The 26,785-nt window shown below is 43.7% G+C and overlaps 1 protein-coding gene across 2 annotated transcripts in view; it reads right to left on the bottom strand.

Annotated features, from left to right (window-relative positions):
* RASAL3 (RAS protein activator like 3) overlaps nucleotides 1-26,785 on the bottom strand; it is a 245,284-nt gene that overhangs the window by 97,620 nt on the left and 120,879 nt on the right. For both annotated transcript variants that reach the window (XM_086960667.1, XM_086960658.1), the window contains exons 4-7: nucleotides 17,381-17,478; nucleotides 15,697-15,779; nucleotides 13,946-14,084; nucleotides 5,922-6,020 (exon numbers count right to left, since the gene is read on the bottom strand). In XM_086960667.1, the coding sequence (XP_086816793.1) occupies nucleotides 5,922-6,020; nucleotides 13,946-14,084; nucleotides 15,697-15,779; nucleotides 17,381-17,478 (419 nt within the window). The remainder of the gene's footprint in view (nucleotides 1-5,921; nucleotides 6,021-13,945; nucleotides 14,085-15,696; nucleotides 15,780-17,380; nucleotides 17,479-26,785) is intronic.

The following is a 26,785-nucleotide window of genomic DNA, read 5'->3' as shown; positions in this document are numbered from 1 at the left end:
AGCTCAACTCCTTTTATTCATGTATCCGTATGTCCAGGTTCCACTCCCCACCTCTCCCCACCTCCCCTTGCTCTACTCAGCTCCGAGCCCTTTCGCTTTTATTTAATTTTTGTCAGTCTTTGTTCATGAACAGCTCAGGTCAGGTTCAAGTTCGGGCTCTCTCAACATACCCCGCTGGGCTTGCGCCAAGTACCTCCACTGTGCACCTACCTCTACCTATACTGTCCCCCTTACTCCTTACTTGGCACAGTTTGGCTCCTGGCCGCGGCTCCTGCAAATTCACCCTCTCTGGGGCTCCGGCTCCGGCTCCCAATATTCTCCGTAGTCTCAAAGGACGCTGTGGTTTAACCTCGTAGCTCCTCGCAGCTCCTTACAGCTCCAGGTCGCGCTTAGCTGCTCAGCTGCTCAGCTGCTCAGCTGCTCAGCTCACTTCTCAGTTTTGGCTTTACTTGATTTGGCGGCTTAGCGGCTAGGAGGGGCCGGGTGGGGCCGCCGTCGCCCCCGCTGCTGCCGCTGCTGCAGCCGCCTCACGCCCTCCCCACCTGCTGCCTGCCTGCTGCTTAAAGGAGGCTTTTGCGGTTTTGCGGCTTTCTTAGCTTAGCTTCTGCGGCTTCAACGGCTCTGCTACACGCCGCTACACACCGCCTTCCTTATCTTTCTTTCTTTTGCGGTTTTAAGGTTTTGCGGCTCCGATAGTTTTTCAAGTGAGCGCCGCCACCGTAGTAAACGCTGCGGCTACTCGCGGCTCCTCGCTGGACCCACTTTCACTCTCGCTCTCGCCTTACTTAGGTGCCCGACTCATACTCCGGCACCGGCACCGGCACAGGCAAGGCTCGAGGCTCCAGACACCGGGGACTCTCCGCCGGAAAATCCGCTCCTCTCGTGGCTCCTCTCGTGGCTAGCGATCAGCGGCTTGTGGCTCTCTGCTCAATGCTGCTCAGTGCTCATTCTAAATATATGGTTATTGTATGACACATCTGTTTTTCTGCCTCTGAATTCCACCTTTTAAAACAGTTGTTGCTCCAAGGGTGAAACACTGAGCTCAGCCTGACGCACAAATAATGCTATTTTAATTTGTGTAATGTACTCTGATAATGTACTGTAGCATTTGTGTACCACTTAATACCCTTAGGTGAGGTGCTAAAGGGCTTGACCTCAAAGGTAACATGCTACACCGTGTAGAGTGTGTGTTTGGCAAATTGTAATCTTAGCACCCTATTTGGGGGCCCATTAGGATGGCGCAGTGCTGGGACGGCCGCCAGTGGTGCGGCGGTCCCGCACGGATGATTAGGATGCCACCGCCACTGTGGTGGTGGCACCCTCCATTCCCAGTATTGTGGCGGGCAATGCTCACAGCACCGCCCACCACTATGCTGGGAATGCACTGCGTGCATTGTCATGCACAAGGTGACAGGCACGGCGGGGTGCCTGCCACCATGTCCTTGACAATGCAGGGGGTACCATAGATACCCCCCATGTATACCCCCACCCCCCAATAACCTGGGGGCCCGCAACGGGCCCCCGTAAGAGAATTCTGCATGCCTTTGTTGCCGACGTAAAGGCATGTTTCCGCCCCCATGCTAATCTGGATGGTGGTGTCTAGCAGACACCGCCACCATAATAAACACTTTTCAGCCCGGTCGACTTGTCGACCGGGCGGAAAAGCAGCGGACGGTCTTCCCGTTCGCCGCAGTACCTCCCGCCATACTAATTTGGCGGGGGGGAATGGGTGGTGGGCGGGGAAGGATGTAGGGCGGATTACCAACGCCATGTGGGCGGTGGCGATCCGCCCTACATCCAAAGGGGCCCCTTAGTGTTTGGTGTGCCAGGTTCTACGTCGCAAACGTAACAGGGATCCTGCCACCAAAGCCTTGGTCTTCCCATCTCATTTAGAGATGGGTTGTTCTTAAGCATTCCGTTGACAGAGAAGTGTTGGTTGCATAGAGGGAATGCTACCTTCGACAATGCAATGGACTAGAGGCTTAATGTCTTTTTTGTCCTGTGTGAAGAAACAAAAGCCCAGGGTGGGGTGGTCATTCATTTTTTTTTGTTTTTCAGAAATTAACTCCTGCTTTGGGAGTTTGTGACTGAATGACAAAAAACGTATAAAAAGTTTAGTAGACAGCTGTTGAAATCAACAGCGGCCATCCACCAATTTTAAGTATGGTGAAAGGAACTACTGTGACAAGGTTATTTTCAATGTACAGAGATGACTGCTGGGCCTGCAGTCATCACTAAATTTGGCAGACAGAGTACCATCAGGAAGGTGGTGGTAATGTCTTCCACCGGTCCTAAGGATACTACGCCATTGGTCAAATCCTAAATCAGGCCCTACGTTTTGAGTGTTTCGATGTCGGTGTAATGATCACCCAGATGTTATCATGTTGGATGCAGCATTTAGCAGTGTGATGAATGAGGATGTGTGAGAGGCAGACACACACTTTACGGTTTGTATTTTGGTAGCAGTAGTTTGCTCTGCATGCCCCTTTGTTATGGTTGAAAGTATTCAGTGCTCAATTTGCAAAAGAAGAAATGCTGGGACACAAAGTGACACACAAAAGCCATGGCCGGAACCACTGACTGTCAGGGGCGCTGAATACCAAGGCTGTGGAGTCCTGATTCCACCTTATGCCTCTTTTATCCACTACCAGACACTCCCTGCCCCTCTGTTTTTCTCTTTCAGGTTCTTTTTTCATACATACTTTCTTTATTTGCCATGGTTTTTATGTCTTTCTCCTCCTCTTTCTTTACCCCTTTGCAGTTTTTCTCTTTCTTGCTCTGGATAAAGTCTGATGAGGAAAAATACATGCCAGCCTCAACAAATGTATGTTGATGGACTCCACATGCAACCTCCCAATCAAATTAAGCACTGAAACTATTATTTAAGATTTCAGCATGATTTTGGGGTAGTAATGTTGCCCCACCCTAGAACAGTCCCTAAATATAGAACATGTGTCCCAGTACAGTAAAGGTCTCCCACAGCTGCTGTGCACCTGAACATAGTACCTGGACCCCAGTGAATAATCTTCCTCTAATCTAGAATGGCTTATGTCAACTGGGCACCCAAATTTAGTACTATATTCTAGTTCAGGTGTGGTCCTTGCCACAAAAATATCTTATGTCAGTTGGGCACCCGAATATACTTCACTATCCTGGTTCAGTTATTTTTCTTTACCTTAGAAGTGCTGTTGTAACTTGGTAAACTCTATGTACTACCCAGAAACTATTCTGGGAATGTTAAGTTACTTTTCAACTGCTCTACCCAAAATCGTCCCTTGCACAGTCTACCATTCCGATACAGTTACATTCTCATATATCAAGTTTATTCTCAGTGAATCCTTTGCACACCTCTGAGGACATACATCTGGGGATGTTATTCGAGCTACAAAAATCACAAAATCTGTCAATAGCTAAATGTTCCTTCTTGCATCACCAGCAAGCAATGCCTTTTCACACTAGAACCTAGCTTTACTCTTGAGGTGAAGGCTTTCTCTTAAAGTTAGGTAAGTGATTATAGGGTTCAATTAACCAGTGAGCTTCGTGGGTGATTGATGGTGATTGGACTGGTGGATGATGAAAGGATCCTATAAAATGTGGAACACAACAGTGAAATGAAATGAAATGAGAGAGCTTTTATAAAGCGCATGGCTACCAAAAGGCCTCCCAGCGCTAGAGACAAAAAAGTACTCCCCGAGCTATTGGTAGGGTCAATGGAACAAGAAAGTTTTTAAAAGTCTACAGAAAGACATATAGTTGGCTTCCAAACGAAGGTTGGTGGGGAGCTGGTTCCAGTGTTTGGCGGCAATATATGAAAATTGGCGACCTCCACTCCGAGCTTTGTTTATCCTAGGGACAGCTGCAAGCCCTTTGTTTTCCGAGCGCAAAGCTCTGTTGGGAAAATAGGGGGGAATGATAGCTCGGAAGATCGGTGGGCCTGAGGCTGAGAGGGATCTGTGAACCAGGCACATTGCCTTAAACTGAATCTGCTCAGCCACTGGGAGCCAGTGGAGGGAGGCCAAGAGCGGCCCTGCAGATTCCCGACTGTGGGCCTGCATAAGAAGGCGTGCCGCACAGTTTTGAACCGTTTGTAGTCTTTTGATCGTTGAGCCAGGAGTACCTAAGTAAAGTACATTGGCATAGTCAATCCTAGAAAGAATCAGGGCTTGAATCAGCAGTCTTCTAGCTCGGAATGGCAGCAAGGGAATCTTTCTTAGCATCTTCAGGATACCATAACAGGTACCTGCAACCTTGCGTGCTTGCTCTTTGGTTAAGGCTCTGGTCTAGCCAGACACCAAGACTTTTTATCTGTTCTTTAGGGGGAGGCATTTCCCCTAGTAAATAGGGCCAGAAGACATTGGTATCCAGGATGGAAGGTTTACCTAGAAACATCAACTCCGTTTTAGCACCGCTGAGTTTCAGAAGGTATCCTTCCATCCAATTGGACACCCTGACCAGACAGTCCGCCAAATTGGAGTCTGCTTTGTCAGATTGATTGAGGGACACAATCAGCTGCGTGTCGTTAGCATAGGTGACAATCTGAATGCCAAAGGGCCTAACCACTTCGGCAAGAGAAGACATATATACATTGAAGAGCGTGGGGCTCAGGGAGGAGCCCTGAGGCAACCCGCATCTCAATGGCATACTGTCAGATATAGCATTCTCCTCGAATACCTGGAATGATCTATTTTCCAAAAAAGACTCAAGCCACCTCAGTGCGGTCCCAGACACTCCAGCTTCTTTGAGTCTAACAATCAATAATTGATGGTTTACAGTGTCGAATGCAGCACCAAGGTCGAGCAAGACTACTGCCACAGAGCCCCCGGCATCCCAAATTTTTTTTGTTTCCTCCACCACAACCAGCAGGGCGGTCTCCGTGCCCTGTTGGGGTCGGAACCCTGTTTGAGATGGGTGGAGACAGTTGTTTTTCTCTAGAAATGTAGAGAGGACATCATTTACATATTTTTCACAAATTTTGGAAAACCCGGGTAGAAGCGAGATTGGGCGAATATTGGCAAATACTTCTGGGTCAAGACTGTTTTTTTTTAGAAGGGCTCTAACCATAGCCTGCTTCCAGAGGAGGGGAATAGAGCCAGAGGAGAGTGAGATATTAATAAGATCTAGTAAGGTAGGGGCAAGCGTATCAATGCCATGTCTTAGGATGAGAGGGAGAGCAACATCTGTAGGGGACCCCGATTTAAGATGTAGGAGATAGCCTGTGAGGGATTTCAAATCTAGGATGTAGGAGATAGCCTGTGAGGGATTTCAAATCTAGAGGCGGGATTACATCCAACGAAGACCTGGGAATGAGGGCCTGAGCTTCTAAGGGAGGTGGGCACTGCCCTGCTGGAATAGGGGGGAAATTTGAATAAATCACTTACATTTTTTTAAAAAGTATTTAGCCAGGTTATTGCACTGTCCCAAAGAATTCAGAGGGAGACAAGGGAGGAGCATGGGTGGTCAGAAGAGATTTCGCGATCCTGAAGATCTCACGGGGGAGTTGGACGCGGCGCAGATCTTGGTATCATAGTACTGGGATTGATCCTTTCTGATTTCTAGTTTATAGGCTGATATTGCTTCTCTGTATTCGACTTTCTTGGCAGAGGAGAAATCTCTCCTCCAGCTTCTCTCCAAGCATTTGCAGCTTTGTTTCAATGCCCTAAGCTGGGGGGAGTACCATGCAATAGTCTTGAGGCCTTGTTTTTTTGTCAGCCATTTGTTTGGCGCCAGTAAATATAAAGAAGACTCGGGCCATCTGTTACCTTTGTCATTCGCTAAGTTTGGTTCGCAGTCTAATACTGATCTGGTGTTTCCAATAATTTGTGTCCAGGATTCAATCGACAATTTGGACCAGGGTGCTACAGGTTTCGCCTGCTAAACACAAACATTTGCCCCAAGTTCCTTTCAACATATTCATGTGTCACCTTATTTGGTTGAACGATCCTTCGGAGATTCTCAATCCATCGATCGCGCTCCTCTACTGATGTGCACGCAAAGCAACGGCTGCCTTCTGAAGTAATAACCTGTTGTGATGGAAAGAAGGAAAGTAAAGACTGGTTAGTTGCATACAATGTGTACTATTGGTGGTTAGTATGTTTCCTCAGATTCATGTTTTGTTAGATAAGGGAACAGAGACACAGTAAGGTCCTGTGGTTGGCCTATGATCACGTTAAGATGGTGTCTTGCTCCGCATTAGAAAAGGGTTTTATTTTACAAAATGCAAAGACTCTCTTTTTAGAATATGGCTTGGGGTTTATTTATGCAATTCTCTCTAACCGAAAGGCTTTCCCTGATGCCAAAACGAACAACATTCAAATACACATAGTGATATATATTTATATGCAAGCAATAATAACACACTTGGTAAATGTAACAGTTAAATGCATGAATATAACATGAATAAACAAGCAGCAAATAATATGAGACAAAACTCAAGCAAATATATACTGGACGTCCTGCAAGAGATCAGAAAGATATATACACTGAATCACAAAAAAACACCTCAAATGATCAAAGCCACTGGCCACACATCACAATGGCAATAATCAAAACTCAACTCTTCACCTGGTGCAAACACTGCATCTTAGTCCACTCATGAACGGGAGATTTAACATACGGGGATAAGAGCCTTGGCAACCAGGGTTCTGCTGTACCGAAGTAGACGCATCTGTCCCCATTAGGATTCCAAAATCCCGGTTTCTAAGTCAAGAACCCTCAGCTTTATAATCTCAAAACACACACTATAAGGTTCGAGAGACTTCCCCTCTGCACCAAGGAATCATACTGGAACTGGCCAGCTTCAGGGCAAGCATTCCACGGCAGGAAGGAGTTCTCACACTCCCTCTACATTCTCGCATGTTGCAGCCTTTATCTTGACGAAAGCCTTCCAGGGTACATTAAACAATCTCTCACAAAAACAATCCTTGAAAGTGATTAACCCGAACAACTTGCAAGCGTTTCTGTGTACGCAGAAAAAGCTCAAGCCAGGCAGAGTCAGAAATCAGGATGACATGAGGCCATGTCAAAGCCAAAAGTAAGAACTTAATAATACTTGCCAATGTACAACATAATACACATTTGTGCACCACTGCCTATGGCAGCACATACTTCATCTCTCAATGTACAACACAGTGCACATTTGTGCACCACTGCTCATAACACTGCACTTTGAGACCAAAAAGTACTTTCCACACACCTCTCTCTCTCTCATGCTTTCAAATGCACATCCCAAATGTTCTGTTCTTGGCAAGGCTGTCCTACTCCATGACAGCTCCCACTGAAAGACTGCAAGATTACAAGAAAGAAAACCTTTAAGAGAAATAAGGCATATGCAGGACGTCGTACATTCAGACTAGGATACAATAATACACCAAAGTCAATTAAAATGATGATAGTCAAAGATTATCAAAGGGAGTCAGACCACAAGAGTGCCTCTAGCACTACATATGGTTAAGCTGAGAAGTTGTTGTTAGGTCTCCTGGTTGAAGAGCCAAAAATGTAGGGCTCTATTTAGATTTTGGCAAATTATCCTCTGTTGGCCTGATGGAGGACTTTACGTCCGCCAGGTGGAGAATACTCCACTCGTCAAATTTTGATATATATATTTGTAAATGACCAACAAACTGGTGGTCATTTATAATGCATTGGCAGGGACCACCATCACAGCGGTTCCTGTTACTGCATTTTTCTGTTTGGTACAGGCAATGCTTAATTTGTAAAAAAACATAAGTGCCAGGGCCTTCCTCAGGAGGCCACTTCAGCTTGCACCACCCATTGTCGCTGCCAGCCCTGCTAATTACAGTACCAGCACAACTACTAAACATCACACTCCTAAACGTGTGTAACAATGCAGACTATTTCAGGCCCCCAAAGTTATAAGAACAGCTTGGGAAGCAGGTATTAATCATTTTTAATGTATATTGAGTTCATATACAACTGTTGTTGTGCTCAACTCTAAATTGGAAACCACCAGCTCAAATTAAGCACTGGGTATAGGTCTCTGTCAGCAGGGTGGAGCCCTGTACCAAACAGGTTTCTTTTTTATTTTCAAAAAGAAAATCCTAAAATTAGATTTTCTTTTTTTTAAATAAAAAATTCTATGTTTCCCTCCCATGGTCAGGGGATCATTTAGCAGTTTTCACTGTCACTTATCGCCAGTGCTTCCCTGGGTGGTGGCAGGCAGTGGAATGTGAGCTGTCAATTCACCCATCCAAATAAGGTGGGCGGAATGACAGGTCAAACACTGACAGCCAATAATCACAGGGTTGTTGGAGGGGGTAATAACAGCAGAGATGGAGTAGTCCCTGCCGTGATTAACCATAAGGCCTATCTGCAATTAAATTTAACGGGAGGGCTGCATTCTTGGCAGTAGGGATATTTTGTCACTGTTGCAATGGAGTATTCTTTCCCCATAGAATTAAATTGGGCCCTTAGTCCTAAAATTCACTTCTCCCCTGCACAGAGGTCCAGAAAGGACATTCCAGGTTCAGCTTTTGAGCATTCTAGCAAAAGAAAATGTTTTAATAGCATGATCTAATGGCAATTAATGAACTTGAATCAAAATTTAAGCTTGATGTTAGTAAGAAATTGGGTTTTTAGTTATGCAGGGTGTGAGTCCTGTCCAAGTAATACATCCATTATTGTCAACGTACTGGGAACCAAGTACTCCATTTTAGCACCTGACAGGGTAGCGAAGCAGAGCAGCCCAATGCCTACTTAAAGGAGGTGCTGGGTGCAAGTAATCTTCATTTGCTGGCACAGAACAACGGGCCTGATTCACAGAACTAACTTAAGACAAAATCCTAAACTTACTACTTTTGGTATTCACAGAAGTTAGGATTTTGTCTTAAGTTTGTCTTAAGACAGACTTAAGACAAAATCCTAACTTAAGTCTGTCTTAATTCTGTCTTAAGGCAAACTTAAGACAAAATCCTAACTTCTGTGAATACCAAAAGTAGTAAGTTTAGGATTTTGTCTTAAGTTAGTTCTGTGAATCGGGCCCAACAACACTCAATAAATGAGTTCCCAGTCACTGCTTTTTCTTTGAAAAATAAAAAAGAACATTTTTTACACACACTAAATCCTACACATCAATTTACTAATATATACATCAGGCAGATGCATTTATCTTTCGTTTCCATTTGAATTCACATTTGACCCTCAAGTGGGTCATGACCCCAAATATTCCAGTACACCCCACCTATACCAGATGCAATATCACAATATAAAGGGGTGTCATTTTAACTAATTGGCTTTATCAAGGGGTCACCATATTAAAATATGAGGCAAGCCAATCGAAATTGTCAAGGAGTAACCATATATTAGGTTTCAACATTTAAAACAATGGCATTGATTATTAAAAAAAGATTGCAACATTTACCAGCAATCATTGTTCATAAAGTATTTTGAGTAACGCATTACAAAACAAAATAACATGTGCCTTAGTCTTTCTTTTACCATTGAAACCATGTAAAAGGCAGCCATATGATCCACTACTAGGGATCCTCCAAATCCTAAACTGGATAGCAAAAGCTCTAGCCCAAGTAGTATTTTGAAAACGTCTCCCCCTGTCATGCATTTTATGACCAGGGAGAATTAGGGTTAATTTCCCTAATCCATCCTGGTGGGCTGCTGCACTCCCTGGAGGCCCCACTGCAAACAATTTACGTTGGTGGTGCCACTGCCCCTCCTTCAGGCATCCCAGAGAAGAAGACCTTCCCTGCAGGGCGTTATGGGGCACTCCCAACTGGGAGCAATGAATAAATAAAGAGCAGCTTTTCCGACTTATTTTAATAGCACCACTTCACTGTGTCTTGCATTGTGGGAAGCACACTCCTGCACTACCCTGCAGGCAACCTACCCAGCCGGCACTGCTGGCTGCCGCCGCAGGAGGAGACGTCTTTATTCTCCCTGCCCACTTCATATAAGCAGGATTAATTAATTAATTAATTAATTGCAAGTTTATATAGCGCTAGGATCGACTCCCAGAGGAGTATCTCCGCGCTTCGACCGCTGCGAAACCCTTCCTGGCTTCCCTGAGAGATGGTCCCTTAATGGGTATCTCCAGGGTGAGACCAGGCATCCCCGGCGGTCTGGTGGGGCCGTTAGTGCAGATGAGGCAAGCTTATGCCCAGAGTTGCCGAGTGTGATCGCTGATCAGAGTGGGCACCGAGGCGAGAGAATTATCGAGTCCGCTGACCCTGGTCCAGAAACCTGCCGCGTCGGGAATCGAACCCTGGTCCCGGGCCGTCCTCTGCTCTCGGGTCTGCCGCCTCTAACCAGTGAGCCACACTACTGCACTAGGATGTATGGATTGCAGTGGATTTCCCGCTCCCCGTAAACACGGGCACGTGGTGCAGGGGCTGGCACACCGCCACTTGGGGGAGGGGGTGCAGTGGCACTCTTCCCTGTCTCTTCAAGCCATGGCCTGGAGATGGAAGTCCATGGCACCACTCACTATTGAACAGGATCCCATGGGGATGGGGTCCCTGGGGCCAAGAGTAAGTCTCGGTAGTGGGCAGCATGCATGCTCTCTCCCAAGATAAATTATTAAATATGCTTGAGCGTTGCACTGTCCCCTGGGTACTGGCCCACTTGGGGTAGAGGGGGTTAAAGGAATAGCGGAATCATTGTATCGGAAGGAGGGGTCAAAGTTGAAACCTTTAAAGGGCCACAACTCAGGCCCTGTTGGATCTTTCTTAACGGTCGTGGGTTTGTTTAGATCCTGGTGGCTAGCTCTAGATGCAAGGAGCATTTCCAACAAGCCTCCTGAACTCTAACAGGCTGCACTTTGCAGGGAGCTTCTTTCAATGTCTCCCAGTGGCAGTCTTCTCTCCTGGTGCTCCTCTCCTGCTGGTGGGAGTACCTTATGTAGTCCGCCTGTTATCAGCCAGCAGATCACCCTCCTGCCCTCACTTCCAAGCTGCAGAGAATCCTGGCTGTCTGTGGGGCAGTTGTGGGGCAGCGGAGTCCAGATTTTCACCCAACTGGTCCTCATTGGATCTAAGTGTGCCACGACCTCTGGCTCTTGAGAAACCCAACTAGTCCTGTAGAACAGCTGCAGGCAAAGTCCACAGTCCAATACGGGCATCAGGTGGCTTGTCCTTCCAGCTGTCCGTGAATCTGGTGTCGTCGCTGTGCAGGTCCAGGGTCTTGCTCTACTTGTGCAGGGGTTTATATGTGTGGGCGGAAAGTTCTAGATGCCAGACACTCCTGGCCAATCTTAAGATACCACACTATCCTTTCACCACTGTCATAACCCTCCTACACAGCGTTCTGTCACAGTCCAATATGGCAGAAACCTTCTTTCCCTGGTCAGAGCTCCTGTTCCCACCCAGAGATGTGGCTATAATAATGGGCAAACCCTCACTTGTGGTCACCTCAAACCAGTTCTTGACAGCATCCAGCACCCAACCCCTGCAGCCCCCTGACTGATTTTGGAGCAAAGTTAGCTAGAGACAAAAAAGAGATAGGGCAGGGCTGGTGTCAGTTTCATCTGCTTGTGACAAGAAAGCTTCCTTGAAGTGCAAGCAGTCCTGGAGCAGAGGCCCCAGCCCATCTTATCAAGGGAAGGCCAGCACCTGCTACACCCAAGCCATATGCCCTCTAGGAGCAATACTGTTGTCACCAAAGGGGAGCCATGCGGTTGTCAGATGACAGTTGAAGGCTTACAAGCTTTAGCACAAAACTGGACACTTTCTAAAAGTACCAGTTACGTAATATTTAGCCAAAATTCGATTCCACCTTTAAATTGCATTTTGAATAATTATTAAAATGTGTGTTGGAAACATTTCTCTAGCTGCTACCAATCCGAATTTAGCATTGAATAAATGTAACAATGTTACCCAATGATTCCCTACGGAAGCAGCCATCTTCTTACAGTGAAAATCGTTCAGAGGATATTTCACTGTAAGGTCATGTCCAACCTTAACTTTCACATGCCTTACTTTCAAATATCAGCCTGCTTTTAAGGGGCACTAAGGCCTACTTAGAAGTGACTTGTTGATATTTAAAAGTAAGATTTAGGCCTGTCAAAAATGGTTACGTTGACAGGTAGAATTTGAGGTTTAAAACTGCCATAGACAGGTTACCTGTGTTTAGCTACCAGTTTGCTCATGACTGTAGTCTCTTGAGTGCAGCCTGCACATATGCGCACACATGTCGACATGTAACCAGTTCAGTGCCCCTTACCCTAGCTGCATCTCAGTGGCCTCATCTTAAAAAGCAGACACTGGCAGTAAACACAAGCAGTCTAATTTCCAGGAAATTATTGTGCATGAGACTCAGACAGTGAAACTTACCAACAGTAAAGGTACATAAATTGGATGATCGTAAAGCAAAACATTCTGGTGTACTAAATGGGTTGTACCCATTTAGAGCAAGATCCCAGTCAAAAGTCCTTCTCACAGCCCTCCAATAAACCTACTTCTGTGTTCTCAGAGCTGACAAAATGAACGGTTGATCAGTGTTTGTGGGAGTGTTATGTTAAGGGGATTTATAATAAGCATAGTTACCCCAACAATGGGGCTTACCGGACCTGGGGCCAGATGTACAACCTGCCAAATAGCGCCTCGCAAATTGCGTCGTATTTGTGACTCGCAATTTGTGAGGCGCTGTTTGGCATGTACAACAGTGTGTTTAACACTGTTTGCGATTCCCAATGGGGACTCAAATTGCGAGGCTCATGAATATTAATGAGCCTCTCGCAATTTGCGAGCTCATTGGGAATGACAGGCCCTCCCTAGGATGGTGGCCTGCTGGGCTCAGCAGACCACCATGTCTGGGACTGCTTTTAAATAAAACAGCTCTTTTTTGTAAAAATGCAGCCCGTTTTCATTAAAGGAAAACGGGATGCATTTTTTAAAAAATGAAACGTTTTTGTTTAATTTTCTAAGGGCAGGCAGTGGTCCCTGGAACTACTGCCTGCCCTTAAAAAATAATTATGCATGCATTTGCAAAGGGGAAGGGGTCCCCTGGGGACCCATTCCCATTTGTGAATGCATTACCACCTACTTGAAGTAGGTGGTAATTTGCAAGTGTTTTGCGACCGCACTTGCAGTCGCAAAACATTGGTTCATAGCTTTGTGGTCGCTATTATGAAAGGAACGCCCCTTCCTAATAGCGAGTCGCAAAACAGTATTTTGCGAGTCGCAAAATACTGTTTGTACATGGGCCCATGCCTTTTAGAATGCGGAAACAGATCTAAGACCCGTTTGCGCATGCTAAAAAGCATGATACATCTGGCCCCAGGATCTTGAAGGTGGAAAAGCTGTAGCTACAGGCCTATCAGAAAGAAGAGACAGGCAATTAGATGGAGTAAAACCATGTTTCCAAAGATTTCCTGAAGTATAGATGGTGTTCAGTGTTACAGATGGAACGAGGTAATGATTTCCAAAGAACAAGAGCCTTGGAACGAAAGGAGCGGCCTCCAGCTCTGGCCCTCCTGGTTCAAGGGACAATGACCAAATTAAGATTGGTTGAGTGTAGAAGGAGGGAGAGTCTGTAGAGAGATAAGAGGTTGGACAGGATGGGAGCAAGCAGGGTCTTAAAGTGGATGCGCTTTTCCACTGAAAGCCAATGTATTTTGTGGAGAAGACCAAAAACAGCCGAACTTCATAAGGGAAAAAAGCAGCCTAGCTTCCTCATTCTGGGCAAACTGGAGCCTACGGATGACTGACTTGTTGGTGCCTAGGTACAAGATGTTACAATAGTGGCTGAGCAGTGAAAGTATTAAAATGCAGGTGTATCTATGTACTTATTTGGTAGCTGCCCACAGGTGCAGCAACATTAAAGAGCCAGTTTGGAGGACCTGCCTTGTCAACTTTCTTTTTATGCCATGGCAGGTGCCTAGTGCCTTTCAGTCTTGAATACCCCTGATGAAATTAAGTCTCTTGAACTGTCAATTTGATCATGACACCGGACTGACTTGATGCACTGATGTGCGACCTACCTCAAAACAGAACTTCTCACCCAGGATGCTGCTGTGCAGGGGCCGGATGACAACGTCCTTCTCTGTGCTCAGGTCCAGCATCTCCACTGTGTTCAGTGGACTGTTGAGAGAGTCATGTGAGCTGTGCACACTTTGGCACCTAAATGCAAGGGATAGAAATTGGTCACTGAGCCATAGTGAGAACTCCAATGCATTATATCGGTGTAACGGTACTAGCGAAATATTGTGCCATGCTCTAAGTAGGACAGGGCATCTGAAAGGCCAGTGGAGCCAAACTTCAGAGAAATTAAACCTTTAACAGATTCTCTCAGTTTCCTTGTATGCCATCCGTCTTAGCTTTAATTCGTCTAAGCCAAGATGCACGTCAGAAAACCATGGAAGTTAAATTCAATAAAGAAAGCTATCTGGCTAACATTGAAGCTAGCTATGGTCCTTGACACAAACTGCAATTATTCTACAAGTATGTGCATTAACATCTATGTATCATATTAGGAAGACACATTATATATATATATATATATATATATATATATATATATATATATATATATATATATATATATATATATATATATATATATATATATATATATTTCCTTGGGATGATACATGCATTAATATAATCTATTGACTTGGGGTGGAACATACATTAATATCAATGTATCATTAGTGACATTGATGTGTAGTTTTGGGCTTTATCGTAGAATAATAGTAACTATATACCATCTTAAGATGACCCATGCATTCATCTAATTAGAATCTCATCTTGGATGGCAAACACACTCATAATATCTTTGTATCACCTTGGGATGATACATGTCTATGAGATGTCTTTGACACATTTTGCCATATCTGGACTTCAAGCAGAAGATCCAAGCTAACATCCTCCAGGTACTCTCCCACCATGAATAGCTATCTAGCTAAAAATGTATTTTAATTATTGAAGAACTCTACATAAGCTTTGCTTCACTGTAAGAACTGCAATTTTCCCAAATGGACCACATTGAACAGAATGCACTAGGAGGGTTACTGAGTCATGTTTCACTTGAAACCCACAGCTGAAGGCTATTGGTGAGTGCCAGTCGTCTTTAGAGTGCTGCACTTGCTCCCACCTTAACTATGCGAAGGGAGTATGTTAAGAAGCACCACTACTAATACTTCATAAATTACAGACGATTCAAAATGCATTGGCCAGACAGCTCCTTACTCTACCAATGCAGACTGGCATAGCGCCTGGACCTGCCGCCCTACGCTGGCTCCCAAAAGTTAGAAAAATCATCTTTACGGCAACGAGAATTGCTCATTATGAAATCCATGGGACTGACCCACTCTTCCGCCAACAAAAAATCCAATATTACCACCAAACAAGATCATTGCACTCAAAGCTTGTTCATTATTGAGTGGATCACCATTCAGAAAGGCTTAACTTGGCAGAGCCTCTTTCTCTGTGCAGACAGCAAGCTCTGGAATTCAGTGGCTACTCAAAGAAGGGGTACTGTCACTCACTCCCAATTCTGGAAAGCACTTAAGGCATGGCTCTTGCTATCAATATGAACAAAAGTCACTAATTATGATCCATACAAATTGGTAAATAGGCATGTCTGCTGTGACTTCTGCCTTTTCTGCAGCATTTCAACCTTATGCACTGAAGCTTATCATCTGTGTATCATTTTAGTCTGGAGAATGCTGGGCAGAAGACAAGACTTGAAAAAACCCAGAATATTGTGAGCCTAAAAAGCAGTTATGTTTACCGTTCGCCATCGGATAAGGAAGTTGCTGACAAGTCCAGCTTGGAAGGAGGTCTTTTTCTTTTTGTCCTTTTCAAAAGTAACCCCTGAAATTAAAAAGTTCATTTAGTTTTCGGCTGAATAAAAACCATGGAGATAACTCCTGGTAAGAAAAGAAACATTCACATATTGTATCAGTGAGATGTTTTACCACTGTGTCCATGCGCCGTAGGCTTACCGGGAATAATTAGCTAATATTATTTCCTAAAAACAGGGACCCCTGTTTTTTCCTATTCCCAGAATTACTAGAACCACAGAAAATGGTAAAAAAAAAGGGTGGAAGGAAAAGTTATTTTTCTCACTCACTTGTAACGATGGCTCTACTGCCAGTACTGAAAACAAAGCAGGTTAGACAGATGTTGTAGAAAGCCGAAATGGCCACATACAGTCCATTGTTTGCATATTCACTGAGCAAAGCAACATTCTCAGAACTTGACCTGCTGGAGCTCAGAGCAAAGAACATGCATTGTGATAACTCTCTTAACATAACTAAAGGCCTTATTTAGACTACAGTGCATGACAGATATCCTGTCTGCCATATTGTAGATGCTGTAGGCTATAATGCACTTGTAATGTGGCAGACAGGACAACCTCCACATTGGTGACAGAGTATCCCATCTTAATAAAATATGGATGGCTAATGACCCGATTTAGAGTCTGGTTGTGACAACAAATTCTCCAATTTGTGGTGAAAGTGAGAAATGTGGCTAGAATCACTGTCTGGATTTACTCCAGCAAACTATACTTATAGGGCTAGATGTATCAAGCGTTCTTTTTTGTCGAAAACGCTGCGAATCGCAAAATAGCAGCGTTTGCGACAAAAAAACGGGAAATGTGATGTATGAAAAAATCGCAACGCAAATTTAAAGAATCGCAAAATTTGAGATTCCTTAACTTTGCGTCAGCATTTAAGGAATCACAAATTGTGATTCCTTAAATGCTATGCATCAAGCATTTCCAATTAGCGATTTTCACTTAAGAAATCGCAAATTACCACCAACTTGTAGTTGGTGGTAATTTGTGATTTCTTTTACAAATGCACTTTTTGAAATTTGTAAAGGTGGCATGTGACGCTCATACATGCCCTTAGGGCATATATGTACGCCATATGCGCACACATGTCAATTTCTGGGGTGCAGCAGGGTGTCCTTAAGACACCCTTGCACCCTTGAAATTATTCTCAATTTGCGATTAGCTAATTGCGAATCGCAAATTGAGAATAATTTCCCATTCCTTCCTATGGGCCTCCTGGCCCGTAGAAATGAATGGGAAATTATTCCTTAATTGCAATTAGCAATTTACAAATCGCAATTAAGGAATTTTAAGAAATCGCTAAAAATTAGCGAATTTCTCCATACATACCATTTTGCAAATCTCAAATAGCGATTCCTTAAAAATCGCTATTTGAGATTCGCTTAAGGGTATCTTGACACATCTAGCCCATAGTCCTCCGTATTTAGCCTTTCTTTAAAAAGATAGGAGTATTTTTTTTTACCAACCAATCTAATTAATCACTTAAGAATGGTAATTAGTATGACCAGTGACCAAAGTTGATGCCATTAAGGCATTATTCTGCTAATCTCCTCTGGCTGGCAGGGGTTGTATTGCACACTTGTTTGAGTAGTGATGTTTTTAAAACAGACATTACCTTAACGTTGTTTGGCTGATTCACAGAAATTATTGCTTGATCCAGAGATTCTCTGGGAAACTTGGCACCATTCAAAGTCTTCAGCGTGGAGGTTGTTTCTGTGGAATATATGAATGAACATAGATGAATTGTGGCACCGCTAGGCGAAGGAATAATATTGTATACTGTGAAATCAGCTGTCTCTCCAGAAGAGCTGATATTGAATGGCCCAATGTCTTCTTTTTCAGCACTTACAAGCAGCTTGCACATTTCACTCACTGATGGATCACGTAGGCTTACCTGTGGTAATAAAGAAACGTTCCCTATTAAATCAAACCAGCATTTGTGAAAATCACAGAGAGGCAGCAAATATTTGTATCCTCCTTTTTGCCTTTCTTTCTTATCTTAATTACATAAATATAGCATGATATACACTGGTTTTTCTATCTCTGAACTCTCGCTTTATTTTGAAATTGTACAACTTCTAATGCCCCAGTGATGAACTTTGATGTATGTAAAGTGCTCAGGTACCCTGTCCCAGGTATGCTAATGTTCTCCGACCCTATAATAGCTCTTTTTAGGGCACCAATATGTAGTAGGTTTCTGGACATAAAGGGTCCTTTTCAAACTCCTGTGAATGCAGCTGTCTCTAAGTGTAGAGTCAAATTTCACGACTTATAGTACACCCTGTCATAGGTGGAGATGTCTCATTGGAAGACTGATCTTGAGACTCGATCCAGCTTTGCTGAGTGTGCCTAAGACTTTGGTTCTTCTGATTGAGGAACAAGCATAGACCTTTTGCATTCTCTGGAAGCCTCTCCCTACCAGTCCTTGTGCAGGTGTGTGAGTCAAAGACAGTGATGTCCTCATGCTCACTAGTCAGAAGGTGAAAATGTCAAGTTTAGTATGAGAATCGTAGGAAAATCTGGACTAATCATGTCACATCACTTCCAATGATCATCTGGGAACAAATGAAAAGCAAGCATCTGCAATGCAATAGATCTCGCATTTACGCGAGTTTGAGTTATTGACATTGTAAATGACAATGCCTTTTATTTATGTTTTGGTTTTTAAAACATAAATAAAAGGCTTTTGTCATTTACAATGCCAATAGCTTAAACTCTCACAAAAGCGAGACCTATTGCATTCCAAATGCTTGAAAGCATCGCTTAGTTGGCCCCTGAAGAGGTCACTGTTTGCTTTTGAGTTAAATAAACAAGCCAGTGGTCACAACTGCGCACAAGAGATCCTCCTGTCCTCCTGCAGTAAGAGAAACTCATTAAAAAAAATAGTGCTTACAGACTAAAGAAGACGTACCGTGTAACAACCGAAGTAAAAGGGTTCAGTCCTCATGGGAGATTACAAATGAAGACAAGGCAGTACTAAGGAGGGATGTACAAGCCTAATAACGAATGAATCAGAAGCCAGCATTTGCAAGGACAATGATACAAGCAAATGAAAAATATGGGCGGAGAGTGGACAGGGCTTCAAGTACATACTCCAATACGGCATAGCTTGCAGAGCAGCGCATGAGCTGCCCAGACTCGACCTAATGGAAATAAATGCTGTTTCCCAGCTAAAAATGCCATATATACCAAATTTGAACCATTGCCTGCTTATTTAAGCGGGTGTGCAGGGAGGTACCCGTGTGTTCTAGCACAAGATCAAGTTTTTAATATCGTTACGCCAAAATATGGAATTCAAAATATGAACTCCCACAAGCTTGTGTACGTAAGTATTACAAGGGTAAGTATAAATGTACTATTCTCATCTCCACATCTTCATAGTTTGACTTAACGTGCTTTAATGGCATTTGTTTTTGGTTTGAACTTTCTGTTGCACCTTTTAGAGATCTGGTGGACTTTTTAACATAGGTTCTACCTCAGTTGTACAGACTTGGGAAAATTTAAATTGCATTACAGTTAGTCCACTGTCTCATGTTTAAAATGTTTAGAGCTATGGAGTTTGACAGTACAGAGTTTTAAGGTTTAATGTTCAGTGGCGGTGCAAAGCAGCTATCACAGAGATTCATTGGCTTTAGAGAGTACATTCAAATGGTTCTCACAGATGCCTCACAGCAATCCTAAATAAATGCTCAACTATATTAAGCTTAGTCAAACAAATATAAGCTTAGTCAGTGAGAGGACCATTAACTTCTCAAATGTTTTCGGTTTATCAATCAAGACTGCATATTTAGTTCATTCAGTTCAGTGTTCTACCCAATATGAGATACATAAATCAAAAAGCGATATGTTACCATTACAGTACTGTCATAAAAGAGACACTCAACTATACTATGATCTATCCTCGTTTCAAGCAGTATTGTTTTATGGATTTTTGGGGCTCCGGGCAAGACATATTTCAGGGCCCCCTGCTCGTAATTTTTCTGCTAATTGAAGCCTGTATGATGCCAAACAAACTTTCAGAAACGGGGTTCACATAAAAACCCTTGAAATGTGTTTTTCCAGGCCCCCCAAAAATCCTTAAGATGCCACCGGCAAAAAGAGAGAGACTCAGAGGTAGAAGTAGATAGAGAGGAGGAAGGTGAAGATTTGGAAGTAGAGAGTGAGCTAGATAAAGAGCAAGTTTACATTCTGGGGCCCTTGGCAGGTAGGGGGCCCTGGGCAGTTGACCACTTTGTCCATGCCTTAAAATGTCTCTGGTTTCAACCATTTTCAATTGGGACAACATTAAAAAAATGTCTGACGTGTTTGTCCCCAATAATAATATTCCTAAACTTCAAAAACGAGAAAAGGGTTGTTTCCTGTTTTATTGTTTTTCTGGCTTGATTTTCATGGTTAAATGTTTCTGTTACAGAGGTGTGGTGGATTATTCATTGTTCAGCAGAAATACTGCAGCAGATGAGTGGCATAGTAGCTGTGCACTGGACCAGTCACCAAGGTTACATAGTCTGGCTGCTCTGCAAAAGCACTAGTTTGGTTGTTCGGACTTGGCCTTCCTCCAGGTAGTCAATGTTAAGTTGATTGACCAGTAGCTTGGAGCTGAAGCTATTTTGTTTTCTTTTTAGTTAGGTGTAGGAATCTGGCTCTTTATATGATATACCAAAGTGAGGCCTATTGTGCAAAGAGTCCAGAGGTTCCCTCATAAATGGGCAGGAGCTGCCTCTAGCAATCCGAAGGAGCTCTTCTACGGGGTAGTGTGGTTGAGCAGTATTAGGTTTATCAGAGAGGACTGTGAGACATCTGCAAATGCAAATAATGGTCAATAAATGAAGCACACATTAAAAAGATTTTTTTTAAAATTATGCACACGACTCAATAGGGAGATCCACACCAATTTATAAAAATACCACATATTGTTATATATATTTGGGCACCAGAATCAATACGATCAGGTAAGTAAGTTTTACAAGAGAAATACTTTTTCAGTTAAAAAGTGGACAGTGCATTTTTCAGAAGCTGCAACGTCATCCTATCGGAGGATAAAGAAGTATGGTATTCAGATACAGTACAGCGATTTACAGACTAATCTCCGGGACTTAAGGTGGGTATTAGGCAAGGTCCAAGGCTGCACCAGCGGGTCACCTCCAGCGGCACTTGGGAGGTTGGGTGCAGTGGTGCAATATAGCGTTGATGCGCAATGTTAGTCTATGGGGATTGGTGTAAGTGAATAGAGGCTGCAGGTTTCGACTGTGAGGCCAGTCGAGCTGAACCAACAGTAGGGTTCAAGTTTTGCAATACTAGTGGATGTGGGGACGCCGGTAATTCTCATCTCCTCAGGCAGGGGCGACCGGGTGCAGAGGGTCTTTGAGGTGTCAGGTTTTTTCGTCTCAGAGCACTTGCGGTCCTGGGGGCCTGCAAACAGAGGCTCCACAGGAGTTATTGAGTCTTTATTGAAGGCAGGCCATCGTCCCAGGCTTTGGAGGCAGGACAGCTATAGGATGAGACATCTTTGCCGCAGGTTCGACGGGGAACAACAGACAGGCTGGCAGTGTATATGGCGATATATGTGTCTCTTGATTCACATGTATGTATCAGCCTTCACTGTAAACGTCTATGTCAAAAAAGGCCACATTCCTTCATCAGAGAACTTGGCACGACATGGCCATGAGCCTTTGTGTTAGTCCTAGGTCGGCACCTAATGACTTACAGCTGAGATTGATTGTCTTTTTAGAGGCCATAACATAGCGCTATCCTGCTAACTTGAGATTTAATCATCTGAAGTTTTGACTCAAACTTTGCAAACAACTAGGTGTAGTGTACAACTATTGAAGCGGTACTGTGTTGTAGAGAAAGGAAAGAACAAATATCATAGTCCTTGTAAGAACTTTGTAGAGGAGTACAGCTTTGAATACCTTCATAAGTAGGCATTCAACTTATACGAATGCATTAACTTGTATATTATATCTTTGATGGATTATAGTTTCCTCTTTAAGGACCCCCTTACCTCTTGCAAGGTAAAGAAAAGACAACAACTGGTCATAAGGCTCTGATTCCACACTAAAACCACTACATGAAGCACGTACAACCCTTTTTTCCGCTTGGAGCCCTGTCCTTCTCTCTGCCTCTGCGGATGTGAGTTTATCTGAAGCTCGCAGTGGCTGCTTTCCTGTAGTTAGGAGGTGGACTCAGAGTTATCGGCCTCTTTGCAGGAAGTGGTTTCTAGCATTGTTCAGCTCCCCGAATGCTGCTTCTTGCAACAATGCCAACACGCCTCGTATAGGCCTGGAAATGAGTAAGAGGTACACAATTGACTTTCCTAGATATACCATACCTTAACCACAGGGCGAACTCAGATGTTGGAATATGTACCTATAGCTCTACTCTTTGAACACCAAAATATCAGTTAATTGTGATATCCCAGACGTATCCAAAAATAGCCGAAAAGCTGATTGCTCCTGCCATCCAAATAATAAATCTCCTTGTTTAAATGCCCTATCTATCTCATATAATTAGGAGTTATAGCTATTTTGCAGCCATTTCAATTCCCTTACAACCCAACTAAAATATAAATCATTCACTTAAGAAGATGGAACAGTCTAACCAAAATATTTCTGTGGAGTGCCTCAAACAGATAAAGAAAATGCAGCAACATATTAATATTGATAACATTATAGTAGTTAGTATAGAAAATGGAAGGTCGTACCACATTATTATGACACATGGGTTTGCCTACACTCTTGCTCCAAGTTGCTCATAGTTGTTGCCCAAAGGTATACAGAGCTGGCCCTTCAAAAATTGGACTTTTATTCACTTATTTGCATTTTACAATAACAACGTCAGTCATTTTCGGCCGAAGACTCCCAATGACTGCTGATGCATTGCTATCGGACCACAAATGAACACCCATAAGAATAGATATGGATAAGTGGACACATGCCTGGTCTGGTGGGATCCATGGACAGGGTAGAAAGGCAGATAGATGAACTACCAGGTGCTGCAGGGGTGACAAGTAGGTATGAATATTGAAAGGCCTTTGTGCCACTGAAACCCTTTCTGCCCATTACAAGATTCTCAAATTACAGCAGGTGTATTCTATGGTGACTTGTGGTGGGAGCAGCTATGTAGGAAAAGTATGCAAAAGAAACAATTGATGGACGGAAAGCTAGACAATGCAAACATTCATCCCCAGTCACAAGGATCTGGGTTTAATCCATCATTTTCTTGCTCACCACACCACCCCAGTTTGGACCCAGCCATATGCAAATCAGTCTTGACCCTGGTACTTATAGGAACAGTCCAGCCCGAACTGCCAAGCCAGTGTTGCGTGCTTATCTAGGTTCCTGATCGATACTGTGACCTTATGCCCCTATTCGGCTATAAATCCATTTATTCCCTATATTGGCATAACCGTTCAAGTACGATTTTCTGAAAAGTCATCTCTGGCCTCACACGAACAGAGCCACATTCCAGCATGACTCTCTGCTACTTCCTTTGCGACCAATTAGTGCAATGACAGAGCAGCAGTCACTATCTGATATTCCTAGATAACACTCCGAGTTCTTCAACAAGATAAAAACTTAGCAAACCTGGAAATCCCCGCTTGCTATGTTTTGATTAGTAATGGAACTCTAATGAGCAACTGATAACTGTCACTTCCTAGTGACATCTTTAATTGACGTCTTATGTCCAGCAAACTTGCGTCAAACCCGGCACCTGTCAGGTATAAATATTACCAACGTTGCCTTAAGCAATGTGAGCTGTTAGCTGCAAGCTACTGTTGCTGATGCCAGCTGCCTGCATGACCCTGTGTTGGTAAAAACTAGCACTCTGTCGCTGCAGCCTGCTATCCTGTGGTGGTGAAGCTGCTGATTACCATTATCGCCGCTACAGCGCGACCTATGGTGCAGTACGCTTGAGGAGCCGTGCAGCCGTCCTCTGCGAAGACATCCAGCCCAGCTGCCCGCGGACGCTGTCACCCCTCCTTCCTCGACGCGCTGAGAGAAGCCGCTGCATTTCTCGTGCAGAGAAATCCAGTCCCGGCGCTTCCGGTTTACCCTCGCGGGTGACTGGGATATCGAGAGAGACCCCTGAAGGAGATACCAATCCTCCATCATTCTATTCAGAGGTATGGTGTTGACTAAACCCTTAGACGAGAATTCTTGAAACAAACCTTGGCAAAACCAACTTAACTTAAAGCTACTTACTTACTCCCCCTTCTCACGTGTTAGGCTTAGGTCAGGCACACTGGGGTAGGCTTAGTTAGAAGCACCAGTTGAGTATGTTAGCCTAATGTATATATGACTGTATATATGTTTTATTACTTTTAAACCATTGTATGGCTAAGAAACCATATCAATGCTTTTACAGTTCTATTTCGCAATACTTATCTTACTGTACGTACTTTTTATAATAACAATTATTGCAATTGTGGCAATACATTTCTCTTGTACGAGAAGAAAGACTGTTCAATAAATGTTAACCCTTTATTGATAAACGCCCGTCTCTCTATTCTCTACATACTGTGAAAGTAAACTGCACTAGACTGACTGAGTGAAATCTATGTCTATTGTTTCACACGACCCTAGAGATCGACTCTTGATCTGAGGAGCAAAGTTGTCATGTTGCACGGTTGTTGGAAAACTGAATCCCTTCTTGTCTGTGCCAAGGAAGCTGATCACTTCCTATGCAGAGAAGAAAGTTTCCAGTGACCTCTGAGCTAGTTGGTAACACAACCCAATTAAGTTTAGCATAGTCAGTGGAGGCCTGGAATATAAGCAGTTCCACGTCGATACTACTGTTTATGTTATTCCAATGCGCAGGGCCTAGTGGGAAACTAGGAACTACACTACATGGCGCCCTAACGTTTGGTAAGGCGATAAACTAACGCAAGACTTGTAGAGTAACTCAGTCGTGCATATTTCACACCCCTTTCTCCCGTAAATACTCCAATAGACGTCTGGAGTGGGTGAAAGGTTAAAATCCGCCCGACCTTAGTAGGAAGATATTCCTATGTAAAGCTCTGGTTTATTCAACGTTGAAGGATACAGTGTTCCAAAATATTGTGCACCTAATCTTTGTCTCCTTGGAGACCTACTCTGCAAACCTCGCATTTTTACAATGCCAGGAGAAAATAACGGAACCACTGGGGGCGCAGCAGATGCGACTCAGCAAGGTCCCGAATACACAGACCCGGGTGCTATTATCATCCCGGTCCAGTTAAGAAGATCTATAACTTTAAAACTTATAGACAACGGACTGAAACCTAAAGGTGGTACAGTGATTTTCGTGATAGAGGCTCACGAGTATCGGCAGACAGAGGTATTCTATTCATGGATAAACTTTCCAGCGGTAAACGCTATAACACAAGAGTTTCACTATTACAAAATAGAGGAACCTCCGGGAGAGTACGCTCCTTTCGAGGAGATTGAAATCCCACTTAAATTTCAAGAGCACCTGCTCTGGTTTAATGGCGCCCTAAAACACACTGATCAAATAACTAGGCTCGGTCCACTAGGTAGACCAGGAGCCACGTGGCCGGTTCTAGCCAGCTACACACCACATCCTGACATTGCAAAAATGTCTAGAGAAGAGCTGTTAGCACAGCTAAACACATTAATAAAAATACATAGGCAACTAGTCCAATATGTAATGCGGACTGTAACAGTCCAGCCAGCTGTCAATACACCACAGCTGACCCCTCATCAGGGGAACACAAATAAAATTACACCACAGAACATACAGTCATGTCTTGGTAAAACACCCGTAAAACGGGAACAAATTCCTTTCTGGTTAGCCCAGAAAATCACTCAAATAGAGGCAGTATTTCCTGATACTACCCCTATTGAGAAACACAGAATCTTGACCATCTGCCTTCCTATGGGAATCGCACCACACGTGGAGGACTGTGACACTTGGGGTACAGTCTTTGCTTCCATTTACACAAAAACACACGGTGTTCCGTCTATGGCGGTAATACCAGAAGTGCTAAAACAGATTCAAAATGAATTCGGTCCAGAACCCGCTTTAAATCTAGGTATGAAATTACTGAAAGATTTCAAGCAGGTCACGGCTATATTATTAGCCAACATAAAGGGAGAAGCAGCATCTGTGGCGATTCGCCAGAAGTTGAGGGAAACAGATATAAAAGATCCTGTTGAGCTTGCAAAAATCATAGAAAAATGCTATGAAGAATTAGGTAGAGACAGCTTGGGTGGAAAACCAGTTAAGCCCCAACTGCTCGAAAATCCTGAAAAATTATTTATTAAAAATAATTCAAACACTCCTAAAAAGAGCTGGGATGGAAATAAACAATCCACTCCCAAGGAAAAAGTTTTCCAGTCCAGAGGAAGGTCTCCTCGACGGAGGGAAAGAACTCCGACTCGAGAACGCCAGTCTCCCCAGCGGGAGCCCTCTGAGAAAAGATATAACCTTAGAAATAGGGATAATATAAAAAAACCTGATAGATATCAAAGTATTGATACACGTCCCTCTCGATCTTTTCCACAGAATTCGGAAAGAAGAGGACGGTCAGACCCAGGAGAGCACACCAAGTCCAAAGACAAGGAACCTGCTCAAAATAAGAAATCTCAATTTCAGAAAAAGAAGGTAGCCAGTATTAGAGTAATCAACCATGCCGAGAATACTGAGGACACAGTTGAAAAACGGGGAGTGGGCATTGACAATGTTGGACAGTGCAGCAGAAATCAGTATAGCGCGCAAGATCTTGATGAGTCATCTGGAGACAGTGGACACGAATGAATACATTCAGGTTGAAACTGCCGACGCCAGACTTAGCGAGCCCCATAAAATATACGAAATAACATTGCGTATGGAGGGTGATAAGACTAGGAAAATTAAGGGTCTATTTTGGGATAAGCTCTCAAAAGGCTATGATATTCTGTTAGCTGAAAAAGATTGGCCCCCAGAGTTTGTCAGGGAGTGCCCTCGTGGCGAAGAAGTGATTATGCCTGCCTTCCTGAATCACATACCGATTCACAAAAAATACACATATGCAAGGAAATGG

This window comes from Lissotriton vulgaris, chromosome 1_1, assembly GCF_964263255.1.
Source record: "Lissotriton vulgaris chromosome 1_1, aLisVul1.2, whole genome shotgun sequence".
Classification (NCBI taxonomy): Eukaryota; Metazoa; Chordata; class Amphibia; order Caudata; family Salamandridae; genus Lissotriton; species Lissotriton vulgaris.
The sequence above is the reverse complement of the archived record's forward strand: the minus strand, read 5'-3'. Positions and strand labels throughout refer to the sequence as shown.